The sequence below is a fragment of the Mercenaria mercenaria genome, chromosome 11 (genome assembly GCF_021730395.1).
Source record: "Mercenaria mercenaria strain notata chromosome 11, MADL_Memer_1, whole genome shotgun sequence".
In the NCBI taxonomy this organism is placed as follows: domain Eukaryota; kingdom Metazoa; phylum Mollusca; class Bivalvia; order Venerida; family Veneridae; genus Mercenaria; species Mercenaria mercenaria.
The window spans coordinates 52644801-52669362 of NC_069371.1; the positions used below are offsets into that span (position 1 = coordinate 52644801).

At 36.7% G+C, this 24562-nt stretch overlaps 1 protein-coding gene across 1 annotated transcript; it reads right to left on the minus strand.

Annotated features, from left to right (window-relative positions):
• Positions 1-4330: 4330 nt before the first annotated feature.
• LOC123532900 (uncharacterized) lies at positions 4331-24372 on the minus strand. The gene is made up of 9 exons (XM_045314502.2): positions 24241-24372; positions 12633-12715; positions 10773-10844; positions 9891-10011; positions 9562-9659; positions 8450-8527; positions 7865-8060; positions 7061-7315; positions 4331-4605 (listed from the first exon to the last, which is right to left on the minus strand). The coding sequence occupies exons 1-9, from the start codon at positions 24287-24289 to the stop codon at positions 4370-4372; spliced, it is 1188 nt and encodes a 395-aa protein (XP_045170437.2). The 5' UTR covers positions 24290-24372; the 3' UTR covers positions 4331-4369.
• Between the last annotated feature and the right edge of the window lie 190 nt (positions 24373-24562).

Below are 24562 nucleotides of genomic sequence, written 5' to 3' on the forward strand. Positions count from 1 at the left end.
CCTTGCATGTGTACATGTACCTTGATAGCAATCACCTTGCATGTAGTAATGAATCTTGGTAGCAATCACCTTTCATGTGTAACTGTACCTTGGTAGCAATAACCTTGCATTAAGTAACTGTACCTTGGTAGCAATAACCTTGCATTGTGTACATGTACCTTGGTAGCAATCACCTTGCATTGTGTAACTGAACCTTGGTAGCAATAACCTTGCATTGTGTACATGTACCTTGGTAGCAATCACCTTGCACTAAGTAACTGAACCTTGGTAGCAATAACCTTGCATTGTGTACATGTACCTTGGTAGCAATCACCTTGCACTAAGTAACTGAACCTTGGTAGCAATAACCTTGCATTGTGTACATGTACCTTGGTAGCAATCACCATGCATTGTGTACATGTACCTTGATAGGAATCACCTTGCAATTAGTAACTGAACCTTGGTAGCAATAACCTTGCATTGTGTACATGTGCCTTGGTAGCAATCACCTTGCATTGTGTACATGTACCTTGGTAGCAATCACCTTGCATTGTGTACATGTACCTTGTTAGCAATCACCTTGCATTGTGTACATGTACCTTGATAGCAATCACCTTGCACTATGTACATAACCTTGGTAGCAATCACTTGCATTGTGTACATGTACCTTGGAGCAATCACCTTGCACTAAGTATGACCTTGGTAGCAATACTTGCATTGTGTACATGTACCTTGGGTAGCAATCATCTTGCACTACGTAACTGAACCTTGGTAGCAACAACCTTGCATTGTGTACATGTACCTTGTTAGCAATCACCTTGCATTGTGTACATGTACCTTGGTAGCAAATCATCCTTGCAATAGTAACTGTACCTTGGTAGCAATCAACCTTGCATTGTGTAAAATGTACCTTGGTAGCAATCACCTTGCACTATGTAATGAACCTTGTAGCAATAACCTTGCACTTGTGTACATGTACCTTGGTAGCAATCACCTTGCACTAAGTAACTGAACCTTGGTAGCAATAACCTTGCATTGTGTACATGAACCTTTGTAGCAATCACCTTGCACTAAGTAACTGAACCTTGGTAGCATATCTTGCATTGTGTACATGACCTTGTAGCAATCACCTTGCACTAAGTAACTGAACCTTGTAGCAATAACCTTGCATTGTAACTGAACTTGGTAGCAATCACCTTGCATTGTGTACATGTATCTTGTAGCAATCACCTTGCATGTGTACATGAACCTTGGTAGAATCACCTTGCACTGTGTACATGTACCTTGGTAGTAATCACCTTGCATTGTGTTACATGTACTTGGTAGCAATCACCTTGCATTGTGTACATGTACCTTGTTAGCAATCACCTTGCATGTACTGTACCCTTGTACATCACCTTGCTAGTAACACCTTGTAATCGCATTGTGTACATGTACCTTGTTAGCAATCACCTTGCATTGTGTACATGTACCTTGGTAGCTATAACCTTGCATTGTGTAACATGTATCTTGATAGCAATCACCTTGCACTAAGTAACTGAACCTTGGTAGCAATAACCTTGCATTGTGTATATGTACCTTGGTAGCCATCACCTTGCACTAAGTAACTGAACTTTGGTTGCAATAACCTTGCATTGTGTACATGTACCTTAGTAGCAATCACCTTGTACTAAGTAACTGAACCTTGGTAGCAATAACCTTGCATTGTGTACATGTACCTTGGTAGCAATCACCATGCATTGTGTACATGTACCTTGATAGCAATCACCTTGCACTAAGTAACTGAACCTTGGTAGCAATAACCTTGCATTGTGTACATGTGCCTTGGTAGCAATCACCTTGCATTGTGTACATGTACCTTGGTAGCAATCACCTTGCATTGTGTACATGTACCTTGATAGCAATAAACTTGCATTGTGTACATGTACCTTGATAGCAATCACCTTGCACTAAGTAACTGAACCTTGGTAGCAATCACTTTGCATTGTGTACATGTACCTTGATAGCAATCACCTTGCACTAAGTAACTGAACCTTGGTAGCAATAACCTTGCATTGTGTACATGTACCTTGATAGCAATCACCTTGCACTAAGTAACTGAACCTTGGAAGCAAAAACCTTGCATTGTGTAGATGTACCTTGGTAGCAATCACCTTGCATTGTGTACATGTACCTTGGTAGCAATCATCTTGCACTAAGTAACTGAACCTTGGTAGCAATAACCTTGCATTGTGTACATGTACCTTGGTAGCAATCACCTTGCACTAAGTAACTGAACCTTGGTAGCAATATCCTTGCACTGTGTACATGTACCTTGGTAGCAATCACCTTGCACTAAGTAACTGAACCTTGGTAGCAATAACCTTGCATTGTGTACATGAACCTTTGTAGCAATCACCTTGCACTAAGTAACTGAACCTTGGTAGCAGTAATCTTGCATTGTGTACATGAACCTTTGTAGTAATCACCTTGCACTAAGTAACTGAACGTTGGTAGCAATAACCTTGCATTGTGTACATGTACCTTGGTAGTAATCACCTTGCATTGTGTACATGTACCTTGTTAGCAATCACCTTGCATTGTGTACATGTACCTTGGTAGTAATCACCTTGCATTGTGTACATGTACCTTGGTAGTAATCACCATTCATTGTGTACATGTACCTTGTTAGCAATCACCTTGCATTGTGTACATGTACCTTGTTAGCAATCACCTTGCATTGTGTACATGTACCTTGGTAGTAATCACCTTGCATTGTGTACATGTACCTTGTTAGCAATCACCTTGCATTGTGTACATGTACCTTGGTAGCAATAACCTTGCATTGTGTACATGTATCTTGATAGCATTCACCTTGCACTAAGTAACTAACCTTGGTAGCAATACTTGCATGTGTACATGTACCTTGTAGCAATCCCATGCTTGTGTACATGTACCTTGTAGCAATAACCTTGCATTGTGTACATTACCTTGGTAGCAATCACCTGCCTGTGTCATGTAACCTTGGTAGCAATACCTTGCACTAGTACTGAACCTTGGTAGCAATAACCTTGCATTGTGTACATGTACCTTGTTAGCAATCACCTTGCATTGTTGTACATGTACCTTGGTAGTAAATACCTTGCATTGTTTTACATGACTGTAGCAATCACCGTGCATTGTACATTTTACCTTGGTAGCAATAACTGGCTTGTACATGTATTTGAAGCAAATCACCTTGACAATAAGTAATGAACCTTGGTAGCAATAACCTTGCATTGTGAACATGTAACCTTATTACAATCACTCTGCATTGGTACAAACCTTTGTATACTCACCTTGCATTGTGTAAAAGACCTTTAGTAATCACCTTGCATTTGTAAATGTACCTTTAGCAATCACTGCATTGTTGTAATGTACCTATTTTTAAGCAATCACCTGCATTGTGTAACATGTACCTGTAGTAAAACACCTTGCATAGGTAATGTACCTTGTTATCAGATCACCTTGCATTGTGATCATGACCTTGGTAGCCATAACCTTGCATTGTGTACATGATCTTGATAGCACGATCGCTTGCACTAGTACACTGTACCTGGTCAGCAACACCTTGCATGGTTTCATGTTACCTTGGTAGCAATTCGCCTTGCTCTGTAAATTTCATATACCATGGTAGACAATCACTTTGCACTGTGCACATGAACCTTGGAAGCAATCGCCTTGCTCTTTGTAAATGAACCTTTGTAGCAATCACATTGCATTGTGTACATTACCTTGGTAGCAATCACCTTGCACTGTGTTCATTAACCTTGGTAGCAATCTCTTGGCACTGTGTACATGAACCTTGGAAGCAATCATCTTGCTCTGTGTACATGTATGTTGGTAGCAATCACCTTGCATTTTGTACATGTACTTTGGTAGCAATTACCTTGCACTGTTTACATGAAGCAGTCCGTGAAATAGATCAATTATTTTTCGATTATCCAGTCCCTTTATAACTGGATTTTAATTGTAAGCAAAAACGTGAAATAACTCGTTGATTTGAATTTTAATCTTTTTCGTTTTTAATCATTTGACATTTGTCTTTGTCATGAAGGAAATGAAACAGTCTAAAGGTTCAATTTCTAAAATGCATGGCTCGTGAGGAAAATAACAAAAGGCTCGCTAAAGCTCACATTTCACTTTTTTTCTAACAACCGTCTACTAATCTAATATAACCAAGAACCTTTCATATCCTTAAAGCTAAACTGATGACTTCATACATTTATTATTCCACTAGTAAGTGTATGATTATGGGCGTATTATTGCTTAATAAATAGGCACATATCAGTCATCATAGCAAATCATAATGTAAGAAGAGACAAGTTTAAAATCACTTGTATAACGGTTTAATCTATTATTCACAAACATTTTATCGTTCACAAATATAGTTACACTCATATGAGCAAGTTTTGTCATGCCATTTAAAATTATTGGTATGACTATCCGAATTCCTGTACATGCACGCACAGATCTGGTTGTGCCCATGTCCATCATTCGGCTGCCCGGGGTCCCAGTCGGAAACAGAATGCGTAAGAGGGGAGTGGTTTACCCATGAAAAGTCATATTCATGTGAGGATATTGCACCAATCCAGTAGGCTTGATGATCTGAAAATGTACAGATGTGCTTTACCAAGAAAATCTTAATTATTGACGTTGTCAAGAGAAAATTTCCTTTAGATTTGGATTAAAACAACTTAGAGGTTGTTTCAACGTAACTATGTAGAGGGCAACGACTGTCATAAATCAACCTGATCTATTTCGTTGTCCTTGATTTTATAGAGACCATAAAATATTCTGACCATATTTTATGTAAACCAGGTAGATCTTTAAACAATTTTTCAATGATTTTGCCAAGTGACTACTTTTTTTACCTATGTGACCTAGTCACAAATTAGCCATAGATTTTAAACAAATAAACATTCAAACCAAGTCTCATAAAGATCAGGAAGAAAATATGACATTTAGGTCTTAACAAAGCCTTACTATGACTTGACCTAGTGACCTAGTTTCTGTTCTTGATAATCCAATTTCAAACTGGACATTTATTTCATACATAAACATTCGTTCCGACAAAGTTTTACGAAGATCATATTAAAAATTTGACATCTAGAGTGTTAGCATGGCTTATGACCTTAGGTAGTTCATTTTTTAAATTTTCACTAGAATTATAACTGACAAATATTCTGAGAAATATTGATGATGATCAGGTAGGAAATGTTGTCTCTAGTATATTTACAAGGATTTCCTATGATTTGATTTGTCTGAGAAAAATACGTTTTGCACTTCATCTAGATTGCATTAAGGCAAACAGTCTAAGAATGTCTTATGAAGATCAAATGGAAAATGTGAATTTGTCCCGATGTAACACAGTTTTAAGCTTGAAAGCTTGATCTAAATCTTATAAAGACAAACGTTCTAAAAAGATTATGAAGATCAAGATCAATGGGACCTCTAGCATGTCAACAATGTTTTGACTTAGTGGCCTGGGTTGTGACCTAAAATAACCCAGCTTCAAGCATGACCAAGATTTAATAGAGGCAAACATTCTGACAAAGTTTTATGAAGTTGATACCTCTAGTGTTAACAAGGTTTTCTTATCAACTGACCTAATGTTTGACCCCACATGACCAAGTAAACAATCGCCCAAGATTTTATGGAAGGTAACATTCTAGCCAAATTTCATTGAGACTGGGCCATAATTGTGACTTCTAGAATGTTAACAGTAAAATTATTGACAAAGGACGACAGCGGATGACGGACACAGGGTGATCACAATAACTCATCGTGAGCATTTTGTGCTCAGGTGAACTATATACTTTCCATGCTATATTATAAATTTGAAACAAATGACAACTGGTAGAACCCCTTATCTTGCTTTATACAAGCATCTTGCATATCTTTTTGTCAAGACCCGACACATTACGTTCGCACTCGACATATTCCATATAGGGTTAGTAATGTTCTAATACAGATATTTATTAAAATATGGATGCCATATCGCTTGTGTAGTCAAGCCGAGTCGGATTATTTCAGCTCCAGCTATAGGTACTTCTTCAAAGAGAAAAAAAATTATGCAGTCTTTCATTGCCGTATTTGTCCTTTCACGTACGCGTGAACAGCAAAAGAAGTGGAAGATTAATGTGGGAATGTTGAGAAGCTAGTTTATCATTAAGCAAAGCTTGATATTTTTCACTCAGGAATGTGTCGTACAAATAATCTACACGTAAGAAAAGGGTTATAACAGGAAAAATGGAAAAGCGAAAATTTCAAGACAGTTCTGGTATTGTGAAATCTGACTTTTCATATTACTTCATAAAGGGTGGAGCATCAAATGATTAGAACCAGTTCGTGACTTGTATAAATGGGTTTTTGTGTTTTGTGATTCCGCCAAAATACAGTTCAATGCGCATTTTATGGCTGGTGCTAATCATAATTACACTCCTAATCATAATTACACTCATATTTTCATAAACTAAACTATGATTGCAGGACTCCACTGTCCAGTTCACACCGGATGTTTGTGTACAAAATATCTTAGTCATGTCATTGTTCCTATATTACCACACCATAGGATAATAATAACCTGCTAAACCAATACCAGTATAGATTTCTAACTACATATAGCTGTGAAACTCAACTTATCAGCTTCATAAAAGAGGTGTATGACAACTTTGAAAGTAGTAAACAAAGTGATGTTATTGTTGTGGACTTTGGTCAAAGCATTCGACAAGGTTGATAACAAAGGATTTATCATAATAAATCAGCTAGGAATCCATCTAATGGCACGGAATATTAATTAAAGCAATCTTAACGGACCGAACACAGTAGTTGTTACAGATAGCTGCACTTGGCGTACTAGGCCTGTGTGGAAATCACTGTTCCACTTGTATGCAGTTGTTTATTTCATGGCGTTGAACATTTCTCTCATATCCTCGTGGCGATAGAGTCAATCAGGTATGAGTTGTCGAAAGTGGTTAATATAAGTAGCAGAACTTGTTTCATAATCAAACTAAAACGAATTGGTATAAACTAAACAGCAGGAGATATGTGATTAATATACCATAATGATGTGCGAGATGATTTCTCAATAACGTTGCTTTCGTATGTGTGTCCAGGACAACGAGATCGCCCCCTTCCTTCTTGCAGGCGGCTCGGGCTTCATCCCAGTCAGCATGATGATTCACAATATGAACACACAAGTCTTCCTTTGAGGAATGCAAATGTATGTATCCACCATGGGTGTCACAGTGTGTAGGTGGTACACTGCTACTAGTTGGTGGACTTCTAGGTGTTTCTGTGGTACTTGTCAAAACACCTGTCAATATACAAAGGAAATGAATTAATGAAAAACCGTTTGACAGCCAGTTTCAACGCCATATTTCTTCCTTAGGACTATCACATTTTTACAATTGTTGTCGATTAACCTTACACAACCACTGAAAAAGTGAAAATTGGCAGGTCACCTAACACGACAAAAATGAAAATGTGGGGTTTTTTTTAGCATGTTTAGCATGTGCCACCATACTCGTCCTTATGCCTCGGAGTGAGCAGAACTCAACATCTGCATATATTACAAGTATCAGAAAAAAATTTGGAGATGGTACGGCGGTGACCATGGAATCTGTAAACCGCATCACTAACAATTAGAAGCAAAACTCACATGTTTCAACGTTTAACCCGCAACGAAGAAAGTGTGTAATGTAAGAAGATTGTATACATATGCTTGGTAAACTGAATCAAGTAGAACGTGTCATAACTGAGTCTTGGCCTGCAAGTTTAGAATTTTGTTTGCAGTATAATTCAGTCAAAACGGACAATTATTTATGTTGAATCAGTACAACTGGGAGTGTGTGGTGAACTATACCTTGCGTGTGAGAAGTGGGCTCAGTGGAAGGATGAGTGGTAATAGTATCCGGTTGACCCGTTGTCGGCATTGTCGGGATAGGGCTTGTCTTATTATTGTGTAAGGAAATCCCACACTGGTCATTACAAAAATCTGTTTCACAACAAGTAGGTGAGCATCTGTTACTGCTGACTGTCTGCGACAACTTTTCACAATCCTGAAATATTGAAACGATTGGTTTTTAGAATCTTTCAGACAAATCTGCTAGTTCCGCATACATTTATCCTCATATAGTGCCATTTTGTACATGTACAGTATGAAACGCTCTTCATGTTGTTCGAATTGTCGTTTAAATTTTGAAATATTTGATAATTTTGTTTTGCTGTTAAAGGTCAGATAGTTTAAACATCTAGCACTTGCTTAAAAATCATCTGCCAGTGTTGTCAAACTGAAATTATTTTTGACATAAAACTGAATTATATCCATTGTTTGACAACTTTGTATCCATTACTTTTCTTTTTATTAATAATCTATGTAGATATTCTAGCATATTATTATTATTATATATTATATATGAATCATGTTTAATAATTTATGATAATTTACCGACTGCCTTCCACAAGCACTTTTGTAGACTATCTCTGGTAGGCCAACAAAGTCTGCTGGAGAGTGGAGCATGCATATCTGAAATATCAAATATAATTGCCAAGAATATAGGTTAAAAGGTGATGATTGAAATAAGTGTCGACCAAAATTAACATCTGATATATGTTATACCTGATGTATTAATAATATGAGCTGCGTCATGAGAAAACCAACATAGTGCGTTTGCGACCAGCATGGGTCCAGACCAGCCTGCGCATCCGCGCAGTCTGGTCAGGATCCATGATGTTCGCTTTCAAAGCCTATCGCAATGAGAGAAACCATTAGCGAACAGCATGGATCCTGACCAGACTGCGCGGCTGCGTATGCTAGTCTGGATCCATGCTGGTCGCAAACGCACTATGTTGGTTTTCTCATGACGTGGCTCATATCATGATCGTTTCGTTGTCATATTTAAAAGGATAGCTTTGCATAATGGTGGATTGTCTTGAACAAACATTTATAATTAATGTTCTATTTGCTACTGGGTTCTTAATTCTAAAAAGGAAAAAGTGGCCCACACATTTGGTTTTAACAGGAAGGTCTTATACGTATCAGTATACGTATCAGTTGTTCCAGGTTTTAACTTCTCTGCAAGAGAATGAAAATAACTTAGATTCTGAAAGTCTTTACAAGATGACGAATAATTATGGGACATTTAAAAAAATGTTATGATCTTCTAATTTAGTACTTATACAAGTAAAAACATTGCAAAGCTTTGATAACTCTGTCTTGAATCGATGAAGAAGAAAGAAAAGAAAATTGAGAAAAAAATATAATGGTTTATGAAGTAGATAATTATTATGAGCCGCGCCATGAGAAAACCAACATAGTGCGTTTGCGACCAGCATGGATTCAGACCAGCCTGCGTATCCGCGCAGTCTGGTCAGGATCCATGCTGTTCGCTAATGGTTTCTCTAATTGCAATAGGCTTTGAAAGCGAACAACATGGATCCTGACCAGACTGCGCGGATGCGCAGGCTGTTCTGGATCCATGCTGGTAGCAAACGCACTATGTTGGTTTTCTCATGGCGCGGCTCATATTTTTCCCAAACACAAGATAAAACATGTCTTACTTCATTTTGTAAGCACGTTGCTACATTAGTGCAAGCCTTTGGGTCAAGAACGGAGTCACAATGGAAACAATAGGGTCCACGTTGATCAGCTGGTACTGCTACAATATATAGATAAGATATAAGTAGGGCGTTACTAGCGACAAAAACGATTATTATTTTTATACTAGAATAATTCCTCAATGTTTCCAATTTTAGTTTATTTGTAAATAATCTGCTCCAACATGTTTTGGTTAATATGTACACGAATCCAATAAATGATAATCAAATTATATGAAATTATATCAGACACTTTTCTGGAAACGTGTGGATGTTTTACAAAATTTTAATACCTTTGGTCCCGCAGCCCTTATTGTTACAGAAATCACCTTGGCAACATTCAATACATGTTGAAATGTCGGTACTTCTTCTTGAAATGTTACTCGACCTTTTGTCTCGAAAGGCAAAACAACGCTAAAATAATATGAAAATAGTAATTTTTATTCGTAAAACCGATTAAAGCTGCATAAGATAACTGTGAGGAATGATCATAGACAAGAGTTAGACCTTTTGTTCTGACCACTTATGACAGCCAAAGATTAAATCTTCTGTTCTTGCTTCAGCGACCACAGACAAGAATTAGATATTCTGTTACAGACAAGAGTTAGATATTCTGTTACAGACAAGAGTTAGATATTCTCTTCTAGCTTCTATGAATTAGGTATTCTTACTTTTTGTTTCATTGATAACAGACAACAATTAGACCCATTGAGTCAGTGATCATTGAAAAAAGTTAGATTTTCTTTTCCTACTTTAGTGATCACAGAAAAGGGTTAGATCTTCTGGTTCTGTTTCACTGATCACAAACAAGAATGAGACATTCTGTTCTTAGAGTGAGAGCCCCTTCCTTGCTTTTGTGATCACAAGATTGAGACCTTCTACTCTCTATAAAAAAGGTTTCTAGTATAACAAACTTAATTTCTAAAAGCTTTTGATTTTATATCAAATAAGATTAAATGTTACGATATTATCGAAAATGAAAACAGTCTGTCTGTATATATAAAAACTATAAAGACTAATAAATTTTTTGTTTAATCTTGTGGAAAAGGGGATTTTAATTTGTAGCTGATAAAACTGACAAAATTTCCCGGGATTTAGATAAAGAACCATTTACCCTGACTTCATGCCGCTTGCTTTCAACCCTTTTTTGAACAGAACAATGTGTACACACTTGCCTGATTATGCATGCAGCCCGTATTATACAAAATATTTCCACTTGACGTCACAAACTGTTCTGTAAAACAGTACTGAAACATGGGAAACGAAAAAGTCATAATTAGTAAATTAAATAAAATTACCAAATCACAAGTTTACAATGAGCAGGAAACAATTTTCTATCAAATTCAAAATAAATGGCAAAACTTTTACAGTTCCATTCTTTTAGATTATGTACTGCAAATGTTAGATATAAATTATACACTGACGAGATAAAGAAACGCCTCATTCAAACTCGGTATACAATTTTTCGTTAACCGTGATTCAAAATTAGAAAAGAACAATTCCATTCGCAAATTAGATGCTTTACAAGAATTTATGGTCAATAAGAAATCATTTCATTGTCGCATTAAGCTTAAATCTTGAATTTTAATAGCCCGGTCGGAGAAATTGCATTAGAAAAATCAGTAGCGCGTGTGGCCACCTCTGCTAGCAACCACAGCAGCAAGGCGAGGCCTCATAGAGCCGCACCAGTTGCGTAACAGATACCGTGGGATTCTGGCCCACTCCTGGTGCAGCGCTGCTACCAGTTCCCGGACGTTTGCTGGCTGGGGTTGACGCTGGCGTAACCGCCGTCCGAGATAATCCCACGCGTGTTCAATCGGATTGCAGTCCGGTGAACACGCCGGCCAAGGTAAAACATAAATGTTTCTAGCCTGTAGAAAGTCCCTGGTGACGCGTGCAACGTGAGGTCGCGCGTTGTCGTGCTGATAGACTAATCCTTGACGTTGACGGAATAAAGGGACAACTACATGACGTAATATCTGGTCGATGTAACGCCTGGCTGTGAGATTACCTTGGCAAACGACAAGTTGGGACTTAAACCTATGGTTGATTGCTGCCCACACCATTACTCCACCTCCACCGTAACGATTGTGCTCCAAAACGCAATTGTTTGCGTAGCGTTCATGGCGTCGTCTATAGACACGGATACGTCCGTCGGCGTTCCACAAGTTGAAACGGGACTCGTTACTGAACACTACGTTCTGCCAACGCTGGCCGCGATGGTTGCGGGCCCAAATAAGACGTTGGTGACGGTGGCGTAACGTTAGAATTAGACCGCGGTAGGGCCTACGACAGGTAATTCCGCGTTCTCTGAGTCGATTTCTCACTGTATGTCGACTAATTGGACGTCCACGGTTACCTACAACTATACGTGATGTAGATTGCGCCGTCACAAATCTGTCACGTAAATGACGTTGACGTATATAATTATCCTGTCGTATTGACGTTACACGCGGTCTACCTGAACGTGGTCTATCGATAGACGTTCCCGTGTCTCTAACACGTCGAATAAGACGCACAATTGTCGAACGAGAGACGTTAAAACGTCTAGCAACTTGTTCCTGCGTTCGCCCACATTCAAGCATAGCCAAAACCTGAGCCCTCTCTTCAGAATTCAGCCTCGGCATTACGAAAACTAATGTTTTTTTTCAGAGAATAGCTGAAAATATGGTTGTGTGTCGTATTACACATGTACATGTGCAAAAATCGTTCAATCAAACCACATGGTTTACATGTACGGACTGCACGAGGAAATCATGACCAGGTACATGAAGTGAACAAATGGCTGAATGAAATCGCGCGAGTTTTTGTTCACTGTGTTTGTCGGTCAGAGTACATGTAGATTTACTACATTTCACAACAATTAAAAGCGTTAGGAAAAAAAATAACGCCAAATTTCAGTGAGGCTTTTCTTTATCTCGTCAGTATACTTAGATAAATGAAATATCTCATTTATCTGTCAATTATCTTTTTCAATTAAGTCATTTCTTACATGTCATATATAGATATATGAATATATAAAAATGTCTTTTTACCTCATCTGAATTGCATACAGTTAACTTTGCACATGCCCGCGGGTACGGGATGTTCTGACAATCAAAACAACGAGTTGCATCACCTGTAAATGAGCTTTTATATACATTGTACAAACACAAATCTGTGATATTGAATAGGGAATTGGGGGAAGCTGGAATAGATTATCGTTTGTCTCAATCCGAGTGAACACCAGATGCAATACTTTCACGTGTGGTGCAACCACGAGTAAAAAACTTAAATCTGATGATCACGAGGGAAAGATATTTCGATCTTACATTTATAACAAAATTTATTCCATGTCTTTTATTTTTACCAAATACGTATACCAGTTTTACCGGTGTAACGTTACAAGCACTGTGCACCATCACGGGCAAAGCACAGACACTGGTCTAGTGTAAACCTTTTTTTTTTTTTTTTCAAAAATCCCTTTTTTCATACAAATGTACTATCTATACGTTAGTTAAATGAAAAAGAGATCGACGATCAAAGCACCGGTCACAGTATCATTTACATTATCTCACATCAATTTACACTCAGTTCCAAAAGAAAGTGTGCACTTAGTTTTCTGTTATTTTTTCTCGGTTATTTTCATGAAAACTTATAATGTTTGGTATCAAAATTTAAATCAGTTCGTAAACAGATTGGTGTGCCTTTTAGATTTTGAGTTATACCTGAGAGTTAGTGTATAAAAAAATGAAACAAAAACGTCGGGGAATTTTTTGAAATATTTAAACTTAAAAAGTGCACACTTTCTTTTGGAATTGAGTATATATGATACTGACAGCGGAGTTTTTAGTCGTCGAATTTTTTTAATTTGACTAACGTATAGTTAGTACATTTGTGTGAAAAGGGGGATTTTTGAAAACAAAAGACACTAGACCAGTGCCTGTTGAGCAAAATTATGACATCACAATGTTTATTTTGAAATAAAAGTTATGTAAGTCTTTAAGATTTGCATTTCATATGCATTTTAATATGGTGGAGAGCAGTTGGTATTTATATATTTTAATAACTTCACATCTGTTTTTTCTGTTTCTATCCCTGTCAAATTTCGTCAGATTATGATGGAATTTTGACACAATGTTTAATTGTTTAATTATAATAAAACATGATGATGATAGCAATAGAATCATTACATTAAGGTAAATCAAATGTCACAAGATTTTGAAACTATCGTACTGATAACTACAAATACTTATATACAGATTTTTCAAAGACGTTATTTTGAAATGGAACAATGTGTAAATTTCATAGTCTTTCCTACACTACAACAACAACAAACAACAGAATAAATTGCATGACCAGACGGGATACGTTTATTTTGAAGAGCAAACGAGTAGCCGGAATACAAACACAATCAATGAAAATGCAAATCATCATGAAATACGTACTTTTTCTGTTTGCTAATTTGAAAAATATATATTTGGCCATGCTTAGGTAGTACCATACATCATGCGTAAAACGTCAATGATCACTATAATTTTAATTAATTTTCAGACAGGACAAAAAAGCCTCAAACTGCCCTAAGACAGAGCCAAAACTGAAAAATATAAAAATGCGCGATTCGACTCGCCCAGAAAAAAACAGAGATAAAATTTTTTATAAAAAACTCTGGAAACCTGTGTCCGTTTGTCAATTTCGTATCGCTATAATGTTGGACCACATTTTTCATGAATATAATGACCTATGGTACTATTTCGAAAATCAAAATATCGAATGTGTATTACAAACAAATCAAAAAAATATTTATAAACAAATGAACATGTGTCATACCAAAACGTCATCGCGTTTTTTTTTTTGTTTTTTTTTTATCGTTATATAATTCTGATTTTAAACAAAAAGAAAATCGAGATGTGAACAGCTCTGAAACGTCTGGTAGAATTACCAATACACGTTATAACTTAAACATTCAATATTTCACTACACGCACGAAAAACCCGTGAACAGTTTAAAACTTACTTATCACTGTAGTGTATACGAACCGTAAAGACAAACGTTTTACTCTATTCTAAACGAAACGCGTAAAACTAGAATGAGGGTCCTGCAAAAAGTTCTGTCACTAATGGGCTTCCGTAGTTTTATCCCAAGTATTTTTTGAATGGTGCGTCAAATAGCTAATGATATCCGTTTATTTCTTGCAAATTGCTTTTCAAATGACCTAGTTGTTTCAAATTGAAATATATGCAGTCATATACACTGACCAGTTTACTTGTCACATTGTAAAATGTACGAGAAGACTGAAATTCGTAGCTATATTAAATGCCGCATTTGGCTTAATATAGATTCAACATATATCAAAAGAAGACTATTCATCTGCTTTTCGCGATTGGGTAAAAAGGTTACAAAATGTGTTTCGGTAAAGGGGGAATACTTTGAAGGTTTCCACTTTTTCTATTTTATAATAAATATAATTTTGATAAAACGTAACACTTAAGAAATCCCAACCAAACGACAGAATGTATTGCAGGACCCTCGTATCAGGTTTGTGACATCATAGTAGGGTGACTTCGGCCAAGAAAGTCCACTATTTCTAGGGGTAACCCGGGCCACATTTTTAACAAGGCATCTTATATACCGAAATGTTCGTAAAAGTTGGTAGATTCTGAAAGTGCCGGTGTTACACTAAATACTGACCCCGTTGAAAATAGACCCCATGGATCCTTTTTCAACGTTGAGAATTGGCCCCGTCAAAATTTCAACATTAAATTTTAATCAAAAGGTCCTTTTTCAGCGATGAGAATTGACCCTGTCAACAATTCAACATTAAATTTTGAGCAAAAGGTCCTTTTTCAATGTTGAGAATTGACCCCGCCAACATTTCAACATTAAATTTTGATCAATGGGGTCAATTTTCAACGGGGCCAATATTGACTTATGTTTCGGTCAATGTGTGTTTTTACGGACCTGTAAATTTTTACAGGTCCGTAAAACACATATTGACCGAAACATAAGTCTATAATTGTTATATTATATGCCCTTTTCAAATGCATTCATTTGACTGGCTCATATATTTCATACATAAAAGAACTAATGGTATCACAAGAGTCATTATCACTTTTGCAGGTCAATATCGCTTTTTACGGACCCACGCGTGCACTCAATTCGGCCTATCAAATGAACGCATTTGAGAAGGGTATATAATATATAATGTTACACCGGCATAAATTAGCATAAATGGTGGCGAGCGGCGTCCAAGATGGCGGCCATAAAAAAGGTTCTTTTTGTAAAAAATAAGGTTCTCTTCATTCAATTTTGATGAAATAAAATGCTGGCATGCATTGTTTTGTAGAATTATTGCAACATACCTTTCATGAATTGTAAAACATTTAAAGTGTTACATTTAAAGGTAAAAAATTATGTCAAAATGTCAAATTCCTGCTAAAAAATACAAATTTTACCCATTCATTATCATTAACTTGTAGTTTTGAAAATAAGAACTTATAAATCCTTTTGAAAAAAATGAAAGAATAGCACAAAAGGATTATCTGATACAAAGAATGACAATTATTGATGTTTTACAGTAAAACTGTTGTAAAAGGTACTCATACTAATGTGACTTTATATGCGCATTACAAGCAGGTAAACAGAAAAGTACTTGAAGAAATTGATACATATTGATACATGTGTCTAATTTTCTTCCTCAACTTAGGCAGGTATGAAAAACAAATGTTGTTCTATTCTATGTTTTTATTCCCCCAAGGATAGGGATTTTTTTTATCCATTATGAGGTCAGAACATCAGAATAGCTACATATTTGGTTCAGTTACGATAATTGTTTTGAATTCTGTATATTACTACATTTATTTGTAATTTGTTATCATGGACACGGATAATGTCGTATTATCCATAGACAGGTTTTCAATGCTATCTATCTATCTATTTATACTGCAGCACTCCTCTTTGCGAGTAGTATGTGCAGCTGCGCGCCTGTACAAGCAAGTTAAAAGTAGAATGGATAGGAGGATAAAAGTAATACACGATGTGTATTGCAAGCATGAATACAGTTGATAGTGTTAAAAACAAGAAGGATTTACAGATAAAAGCAGTTTAAAAACAGGTCTATCATGTTAAGCATTATGTGCAAGTTTGGTCACTCCCTGCTTAAACTGGTTCAGGGTGGGGACTTGCACAAGTTGTAGGGAATTCCAAAGCACTATGGTGGCTGGAAAGAAAGAGTACTTATAGTAATTACAGGGAGTGAGGATCTGTGTATAGGAGTGAGGATGCATAAATGTCTTGTTAGACGGGATGGGGGGCTGACATATGGAGGGAGTGGTACTGAAACCAAACCATTCACTATTTTGTAGAACATAAGGAGGCGTGAATCAGATCTCCTATCTTCAAGGGTACGCCATCTCAGCTGACATAGCATGTTTGTGACACTTCTGTAATGGGAGTAGTCCTGATTAAGGTACTTCCGCCATCTTGAATTTAGAGTGACCTTCATTTGAAGTGTGAAAATATAGTGAACAAAAGCTTTCAAATGCAGCTGTTCCAGAATACAAAAACAGCTCAGTTTGCAAGACCTGAACTAAAAGTATCTGTATAAAAAGTAAAACTAAAATTTGGAAATAAACAAAGAAGATATTTTACCTGTATTTTTCCAAATTTTTGGTTAGATTTATAAATCCTTTCAAAATACTTTATTAAAAATTCATGAATGGCAAAAGTTAGTTCAAAGTTTCAATTAGTGCATAGGAGAATTGTCTTACTGAATAGAACTAAACTTATTACAAAATCTGTTTTCAAATCTGACCACCTCATGTATTAAAACGAAAATAAATCTGTACATGTTGCTATTTTCAGCATACATAAAAGTAGTGCAATATGCGGACAATGATTTTTGTACGTATGGTGTACCAAACTGCCTAAAATTGTAAGACAAGTCTCAGACTTAATGTGAACAAGATTTGGCAACGATCCAAAATTCTTTTCAACGATTGTGCAAGTATAAGAAAGGTTTAATTTATTATAGTGGAATTTATGTACAAGTTTACGCGCTGCTTATCTCACGGAAAATTTGGTGGAAATGGAATTTTCGGCACTTCTTGCGGTAACTACCGAAATTACTTAACGTAACTTTCTCACTCATACGCAGGGCACTCGTTTGGCCATTTTTGGGGCCGAATATTGGTACCATTCCCCTCCTAAAATAATGTGTTTTTTCCCCTTTCTCAAAAGAAAATTCCCCTGATGATAGATTGTTTGACACAAATAGATATGAACTCTTTCTTTTAATATTATATAGTGCCTCTAAGGAAGATTACTGTTGCAATGTAGTCACATCAGTTAGGAATGATTGAAAAGAGTATTAATAAGTGTGAAAAGTAGTTACATATACATGGCTTAAACTTCCCCTTTTCGTCTTAAAATGTCGAAAAATTCCCCTTCCTGAGTGTATGGGTACCTCTCCCCAAAAGTTGTCTAGTGCCCTGCATACGTGATTGTATATTTATAAATTATAAAAACAATCGAAATATTTGCTTTATCACGATATATGCAAATATTTTTAGACAATATTGAAACATTAGGCCACAGTATTTCCGCATACTGGTCCGGGACAAGTTCGATGTGTATAGTGATTCCTTATTAGATGTTTCATGCGTCGTAAACTAACCAATTTTGATCTATCGACTTTTTAAACAATATGAGAATAATTCAGCATGTTTTTGAAAACACAGTGAGAATAAATCGCAGAAAAAATGTACAGCCAAATATGTTAGGAGGTAATACAATTTGTATACAGTTGTAGATAACTACGAAACATTTTACAAAATGCAATCAGTTGAACTTGTCACGCGAAAACCTGATGATTAAAATCAGCAATATCTCAAAAGTAACTTTTCTGCATCTTGGTTCTTCGTTAAATAATGATATTTTTTCACACTTTCATAGATTTAAACTGATAATAAATGTGCATTGAAATTCCGGCATAGAAATGGACATTGACTTTACATTACTGCGGTGTTGACAGCAGAAACAGCGGTCCAGTACTAAGACTGTCTACGAAACCAAGGATAACGAGTTCTTTATCTGAAAATTACGAACATTGGGATCAGTGTTCAGTATACACCTGAAAATGATAGACTTGCTATTTGCCGAGTGCACACTTGTTTTCTATCGTCGTTAATATAAAGTAGACTAGTAAATATTCGTACACATGCATAATCTCATAAACACTTCTTTAATGTATGTTCTCTGAAATGAACAAATAACTGGCTCAACTGAGACACCATACTTTAAAGTAAATTCAGTTTATTCACCACGAGGTTCAAAATGCACGGGAGTCTCGTGATAGTACATGCCTTTAATTTCACATGCTTGAAGTGTAAACAAATAGTTAAATTTGCTTCGTTTTATTTCTCACGGAAAAGATCGGACGGTTTTTTATATGGAATAAGTATAGAACATCCATGCATTTAAAGTTGAAAGTTGATTGTTTTATACAGGACGTAAAACTGAAACAAGTAAGCACTTTTACTTTTTCAGCAATGTTCCTCAGGTGAACTTTGACATTGTTTACGAAGAGAAATCAGTTTTGTGTCATCTTGAAATGCGTTGTTCGGCTGAAACGTATAGTTCCCGGAAAAGATCTAAAATGGTTTATTTTGGGGATTTTTGTTTTATTTATAAATTCAACACAATGTGCAATATTTCCAGTTTTTGAAAATGATTGAAATTCAACTTTATTTAAGAAAAAGTCTCGATCTTTCAGTAATATTTTGTCAGCGGATGCTTACAAATTTTAAGTGAAACGGCTTTCTTGTCCAAGGGAGGTATGTAAAGCGAAAAACTATCATTACACATTGCGTTTATTCTTTAAATGTGAAGGATCGGTAACAGATTAAGGAGATCGGACAGTGAAAAACTATACTAAATGGATATCTCTAACCATGAATAAGGAGACATACATATTTCAGTAAGGAAATCTCAGGTAAAAGAACAATCATATATTTTATTCCTTGAAATAAACATGGCGGCGGAATATTTTAGAAAAACTGTGCACGTGTTTTGCGCATTAGAATGTTTAACGGCATTTTCTTGAAAAAGTAACGCTCGTGTGCACTATTTTGGCATTTCTTTGATTTGAAAATAAATATTTTATTGCAATTTAGGTTGCATACGATACCAAAATTTTGCACCAAAAATGTTCACTCATTTTCTTCCAAAGCACCATGGAGATAGGGTTCAGCGTAGCTTTTATGCTCGCAAGTTTACCTACAGATATATCTTTTCAACTTTTATCATACATTTTTTGTGTCCTTGCATTTCGAAAGCTGTTTCGAGGGTTCTGATTTTTCACATGAATTTCTAATTTCAATTTGCGGAAATACCTTAACCCGTCGCGCTGCCCTCCGCTGAATCATTTCGATCTGGTAGATATTTTGTTGGGTATAAGGGTTCCAAACACAGCTAGCATATTCTAGCTGTGGCCTGACTAGGGCTTTATAAGCTACTTCTCGAACTTTTGGGTTTTTGCATGGGATATTTCGCTTGATGAAGTTAAGTGTTCGGGTAGCTTTGGACGTGACTAAATTGATGTGTTCATTCCAATTAAGATATGAGGATATAGTGACTCCAAGGTACCTTGCATCAGGAACTGTTTCCAAGACTTGGCCATGGAGTGTGTACTTTGATTTTGAAAGTTTGTTTTGACCTTGTGCATTTTGAGGGGTTAAACTCCATGTCCCACTTACTTTCTCATAGCTGTAACCTATTTAAGTCTTGCTGGAGGATGTTTTCTTGGGCAGAACTATTTACAGTTAAATAGACAGCAGTGTCATCGGCGAATAAGCGGACCTGTGAAATCAGATTTTCAGGCAGGTCATTAATGTAGAGTAGGAATAGAAGGGGGCCTGTGGGACTCCGGACGTTACTGGAACTTCCTCTGAAGTTTCACCATTCACAAGGACAGATTGGCGCCTGCCTATCAAGAAAGACTTTCCCCATTGCAACGTGGTGCCCTGAACACCATGTTGATGAAGTTTGTACAGAAGTTTCAGATGGTTAACCTTGTCAAATGCTTTAGAGAAGTCCAGAAGGATTAAGTCCGTCTGGTGGCCTTTAATTAAGTTTCGAGTTAGATCTTCTACAAGTTCGAGTAACTGAGTTTCGCATGACCTTTTCTCTCTGAACCCATGCTGTAGGTCATAGAGGACATTGTTAACCTGGAAGTGCTTGGTAATATTAGAGGCTATGACGTGTTCCAGTAACTTACAGAGAAAACAAGTTAGGGCTCGTGTAGGGAAGTTGGCAGTTACTTGCGGAGAACAGGTTTGTACTGGTACAGAATCCAGGAACACTGGTTAGGTTAACTGCCCGCCGTTACATGACTGAAATACTGTTGAAAAACGGCGTTAAACCCAAAACAAACAAACAAAAACAAGTTAGGGAAATAGGCCGGTAATTGGCAGGATTGCTTTTGTCGCCCTTCTTAAACAGAGGAGTGACATTGGCCTTGGACCAGTCAGCTTGGATAGTACCCGAATGCTATTCAATTATTGTGCGCATATTGCCTCAAGCAAAGATTTGCATACAAAAATATCTTTGCATAACTTGAAATATATGCACCTTGATAGAACATTATAAAACGTTTTCAAAACATTTCGACGATGTCAGTGAAATAATTAAAAGTCTAATAAGTCAGTTTTACAGGAGCTGAAAAAAATAAGCATCTTCATACTTTCCAAAAAACTATATAATCATATTCGGTTTTAAATGTCAAAAGTGAAAACAAATTGACGCTATTACCCTGCTTAAACGTAAGAAAGATGTCATATATAAACGATTTCTTCAAATCCCTTGTGGTTAGAGAAAGGGGCATTGATCATTTGGTGCGTGTATGAAGTCGCATGGTCACATTTTTTTTTACAACGGTGTCCCTTTTTAGTGTGGTGAAAAATGTTCAGTGGGAAGGACTCTTTAAGTGTGCTGGGGTTACAATTTCTCAGTGATCATTGCTAATGATCAATGTGGAGTGATCACAGCTCTGAGTACTTTTCACAGAACATTGATCATCTAGTAGTGTTCACAGCAGTGTGAGTACTATTAACTGGGTAGTGTTCACGGTACTGTACTGTTAGTATTGCCCACTGAGTAGTATTCACGGTACTGAGAGTACTGCTCACTGAGTAGTGTTCACGGCACCGTGAGTACTCATCACTGAGTAGTATTCACGGTTCTGTGAGTACTGCTCACTGAGAAGTGTTCACGGTACCATGAGTACTGCTTACTGAGTAGTATTCATGGTACTGTGAGTACTCCTCACTGAGTAGTATTCATGGTACTGTGAGTACTCCTCACTGAGTAGTGTTCACGGTACTATGAGTACTGCTCACTGAGTAGTGTTCACGGCACTGTGAGTACTGCTCACAGAGTAGTATTCACGGTACTGTGAGTACTGCTCACTGAGTAGTGTTCACGGCACCGTGAGTACTCCTCACTGAGTATTCTTCACGGTACTGTGAGTACTGCTCACTGAGTAGTATTCATGGTACTGTGAGTACTGCTCACTGAGTAGTGTTCATGGTACTGTGAGTACTGCTCACTGAGTAGTATTCACGGTACCGTGAGTAGTGTTCACGGCACTATGAGTACTGCTCACTGAGTAGTATTCATGATACTGTGAGTCCTGCTTACTGAGTACTATTCAGGGTACTGCGAGTACTGCTCACTGAGTAGTGTTCACGGCACCATGAGTTCTGCTCACTGAGTAATATTCACGGTACTGTGAGTACTGCTCACTGAGTAGTGTTCACGACACTGTGAGTACTGCTCACTGAGTAGTGTTCACAGTACCATGAGTACTGTTCATTGAGTGTTATTCAGGGTACTGTGAGTACTGTTCACTGAGTAGTGTTCATGGCACTGTGAGTACTGCTCACTGAGTAGTATTCACGGTACTGTGAGTACTGCTCAAATGCATAAATACTTTTGAAATCTGAAATTTGTCCCGAAATCATATGCTAAACATATAGTTTTATCTATCCGATATATGAGTTTTATGATTATTTGACCTTTTGACCTTTAATCTGCATAATAATTTTAGGCAATTTATGTTAAAATCTGACATTGATCGTAGCAAAATAATAAACAGAAAAATGATTAAAATTTATATGAAAATGTTGACATGATGGTGTGTTTAAACATTGTAGTCATCATTACTTTTGTGGCGGTCATCTTGTACGCCATCTTAGATTTCTCAGATCGCCACCATTTATGCCAATTTATGCCGGCAGCCTGATAAACTTCAGACCTATAAGAACATTTTGGTATATCACTTGCCTTGTTAAAAATTAGGTCCGGGTTCAACTTTTTGAATGGCCTAATTGTCGCCCTACCATCACTAATGACACCACATTAATAGATGTATTCAAATTCGCCCTATTCCTTTACATTGAAAATTATGACGTTCATTTTGTATGAACAGCAAAATGAAGGGGGCCAAAGTGACGTCAATGATGCTTAGTGATAATGGGCCGTTGTTTTTGACGACGCGCGCGTATAGTCAGGGAGAACGTTCTTTAGATGACGTCGCAGTTGTTCCGTCTGGTGAACAGAATGGCCGGGAAGCTGATTTTAATGTTAAATATGTGTACAATTTATAATATTATATTGCTTACAAATGGAAAGGAATTATAATGTAGATATAAGAAATGAAACTTTTTTTCGGTGTTCATGCGAAATGAACGACAGAATAGAATCGACAAATTAACTAGCATGATTCATGGATTTGCCTATCTTATTCTGTCATTCTTTTCGCGCGATTCAAGTTTAATTTGCCAATCCTATTATGTCATTCATTTCGCATGAACACACAGAAAAAATTATTTCATTTCTAAAATAATGTGGCGTCAGAAAGAATATTTAGATCTACGTCAATAATTTTCAAGTATACTCAGCCAAACGAGCAAAATGTGTATCATTTTATAAATAAAGATAAAATGCACCAAAATCATGATAAGCTTTTCACTGATTGCACTGCTAATGTCGCGCAAAAATCTCCACTGCAGAAATCGTGCAAAATTCAATGCAAATTATACAAAAATTTCATCGGGCTTAAACCAGTGAAGTTGCTTAGATTAATAGAGATTGGAATTACAGGCGTTGCAAATGCAACTAGTAATTTCTACGTACTTCAAATAAATGAATAACCAAATAAAGAAAAAAATAAAAAAGTACATATTTTGCTTTTTGCATGTAGTGTCGCCAAGAATGTTTTGTACCGATTCTTTTCGAAATACTAGAGTACTTTGCCGCGTGAAAAGCGGCATTCCTATTTTTATCTGAATGTTTACGTCCATTTAAAAGTAAATTGTGCCACTTATGTGAGAGTTATAAAAATCCCACTGTTTCAAACAGTGAAAGATTCAAATGTCATCCACCGTTGCATTCAGCTAACCACGAAAACATGTTGCACATTAGAAGACTTTCTACTTTTCTGCCCTCGATAGAGCCCTGTGTGACTGACCAGTTTATCAGCTAAAAAGTAGTACCTAAAAGAGCGTATCCAAACACTATGTCAGAAATGAAGAGACAACAATTTGCTTGTGTAAACAAAAAATAAAAGAGAGACAAAATTGTTGAAAATAAAACAATTGAACTTACACCGCTCCAAAAAAGAAAACAATAGGAACAGTAACAAATACTGCTTCATTCCACTGATGTTCTCTCACTTAATGCAAATGAATATGACTGACCTGTTAATCGTAACTGATAAAACCAAAGGTCGGTTTTAAAATGGCACATTTTCACCGCTATATCAGTGTTTTTCGTATATTTTCTGCATACGAACGTGTGCAGAAGGCTTGTGCTCTATAATTATGTTGCATCCCTCCTTTTATGGAAGATAATTTTTTATTGTCAAGCGTTTGAAACTCAATGAATAAAGTAAGACTTCTTAAGGAGATTGTAGATCTCTGTACTCTTT

Coding starts and splice junctions, on each gene's coding strand:
- LOC123532900 (XM_045314502.2), bottom strand. CDS start 24,289: ATGAAGCAGTATTTGTTACTGTTCCTATTGTTTTCTTTTTTGGAGCGG. Junction 12,716..24,240: donor GTTTTCTTTTTTGGAGCGGT/GTAAGTTCAATT, acceptor GCTCATTTACAG/GTGATGCAACTCGTTGTTTT. Junction 7,316..7,864: donor GCCCACTTCTCACACGCAAG/GTATAGTTCACC, acceptor GTATATTGACAG/GTGTTTTGACAAGTACCACA.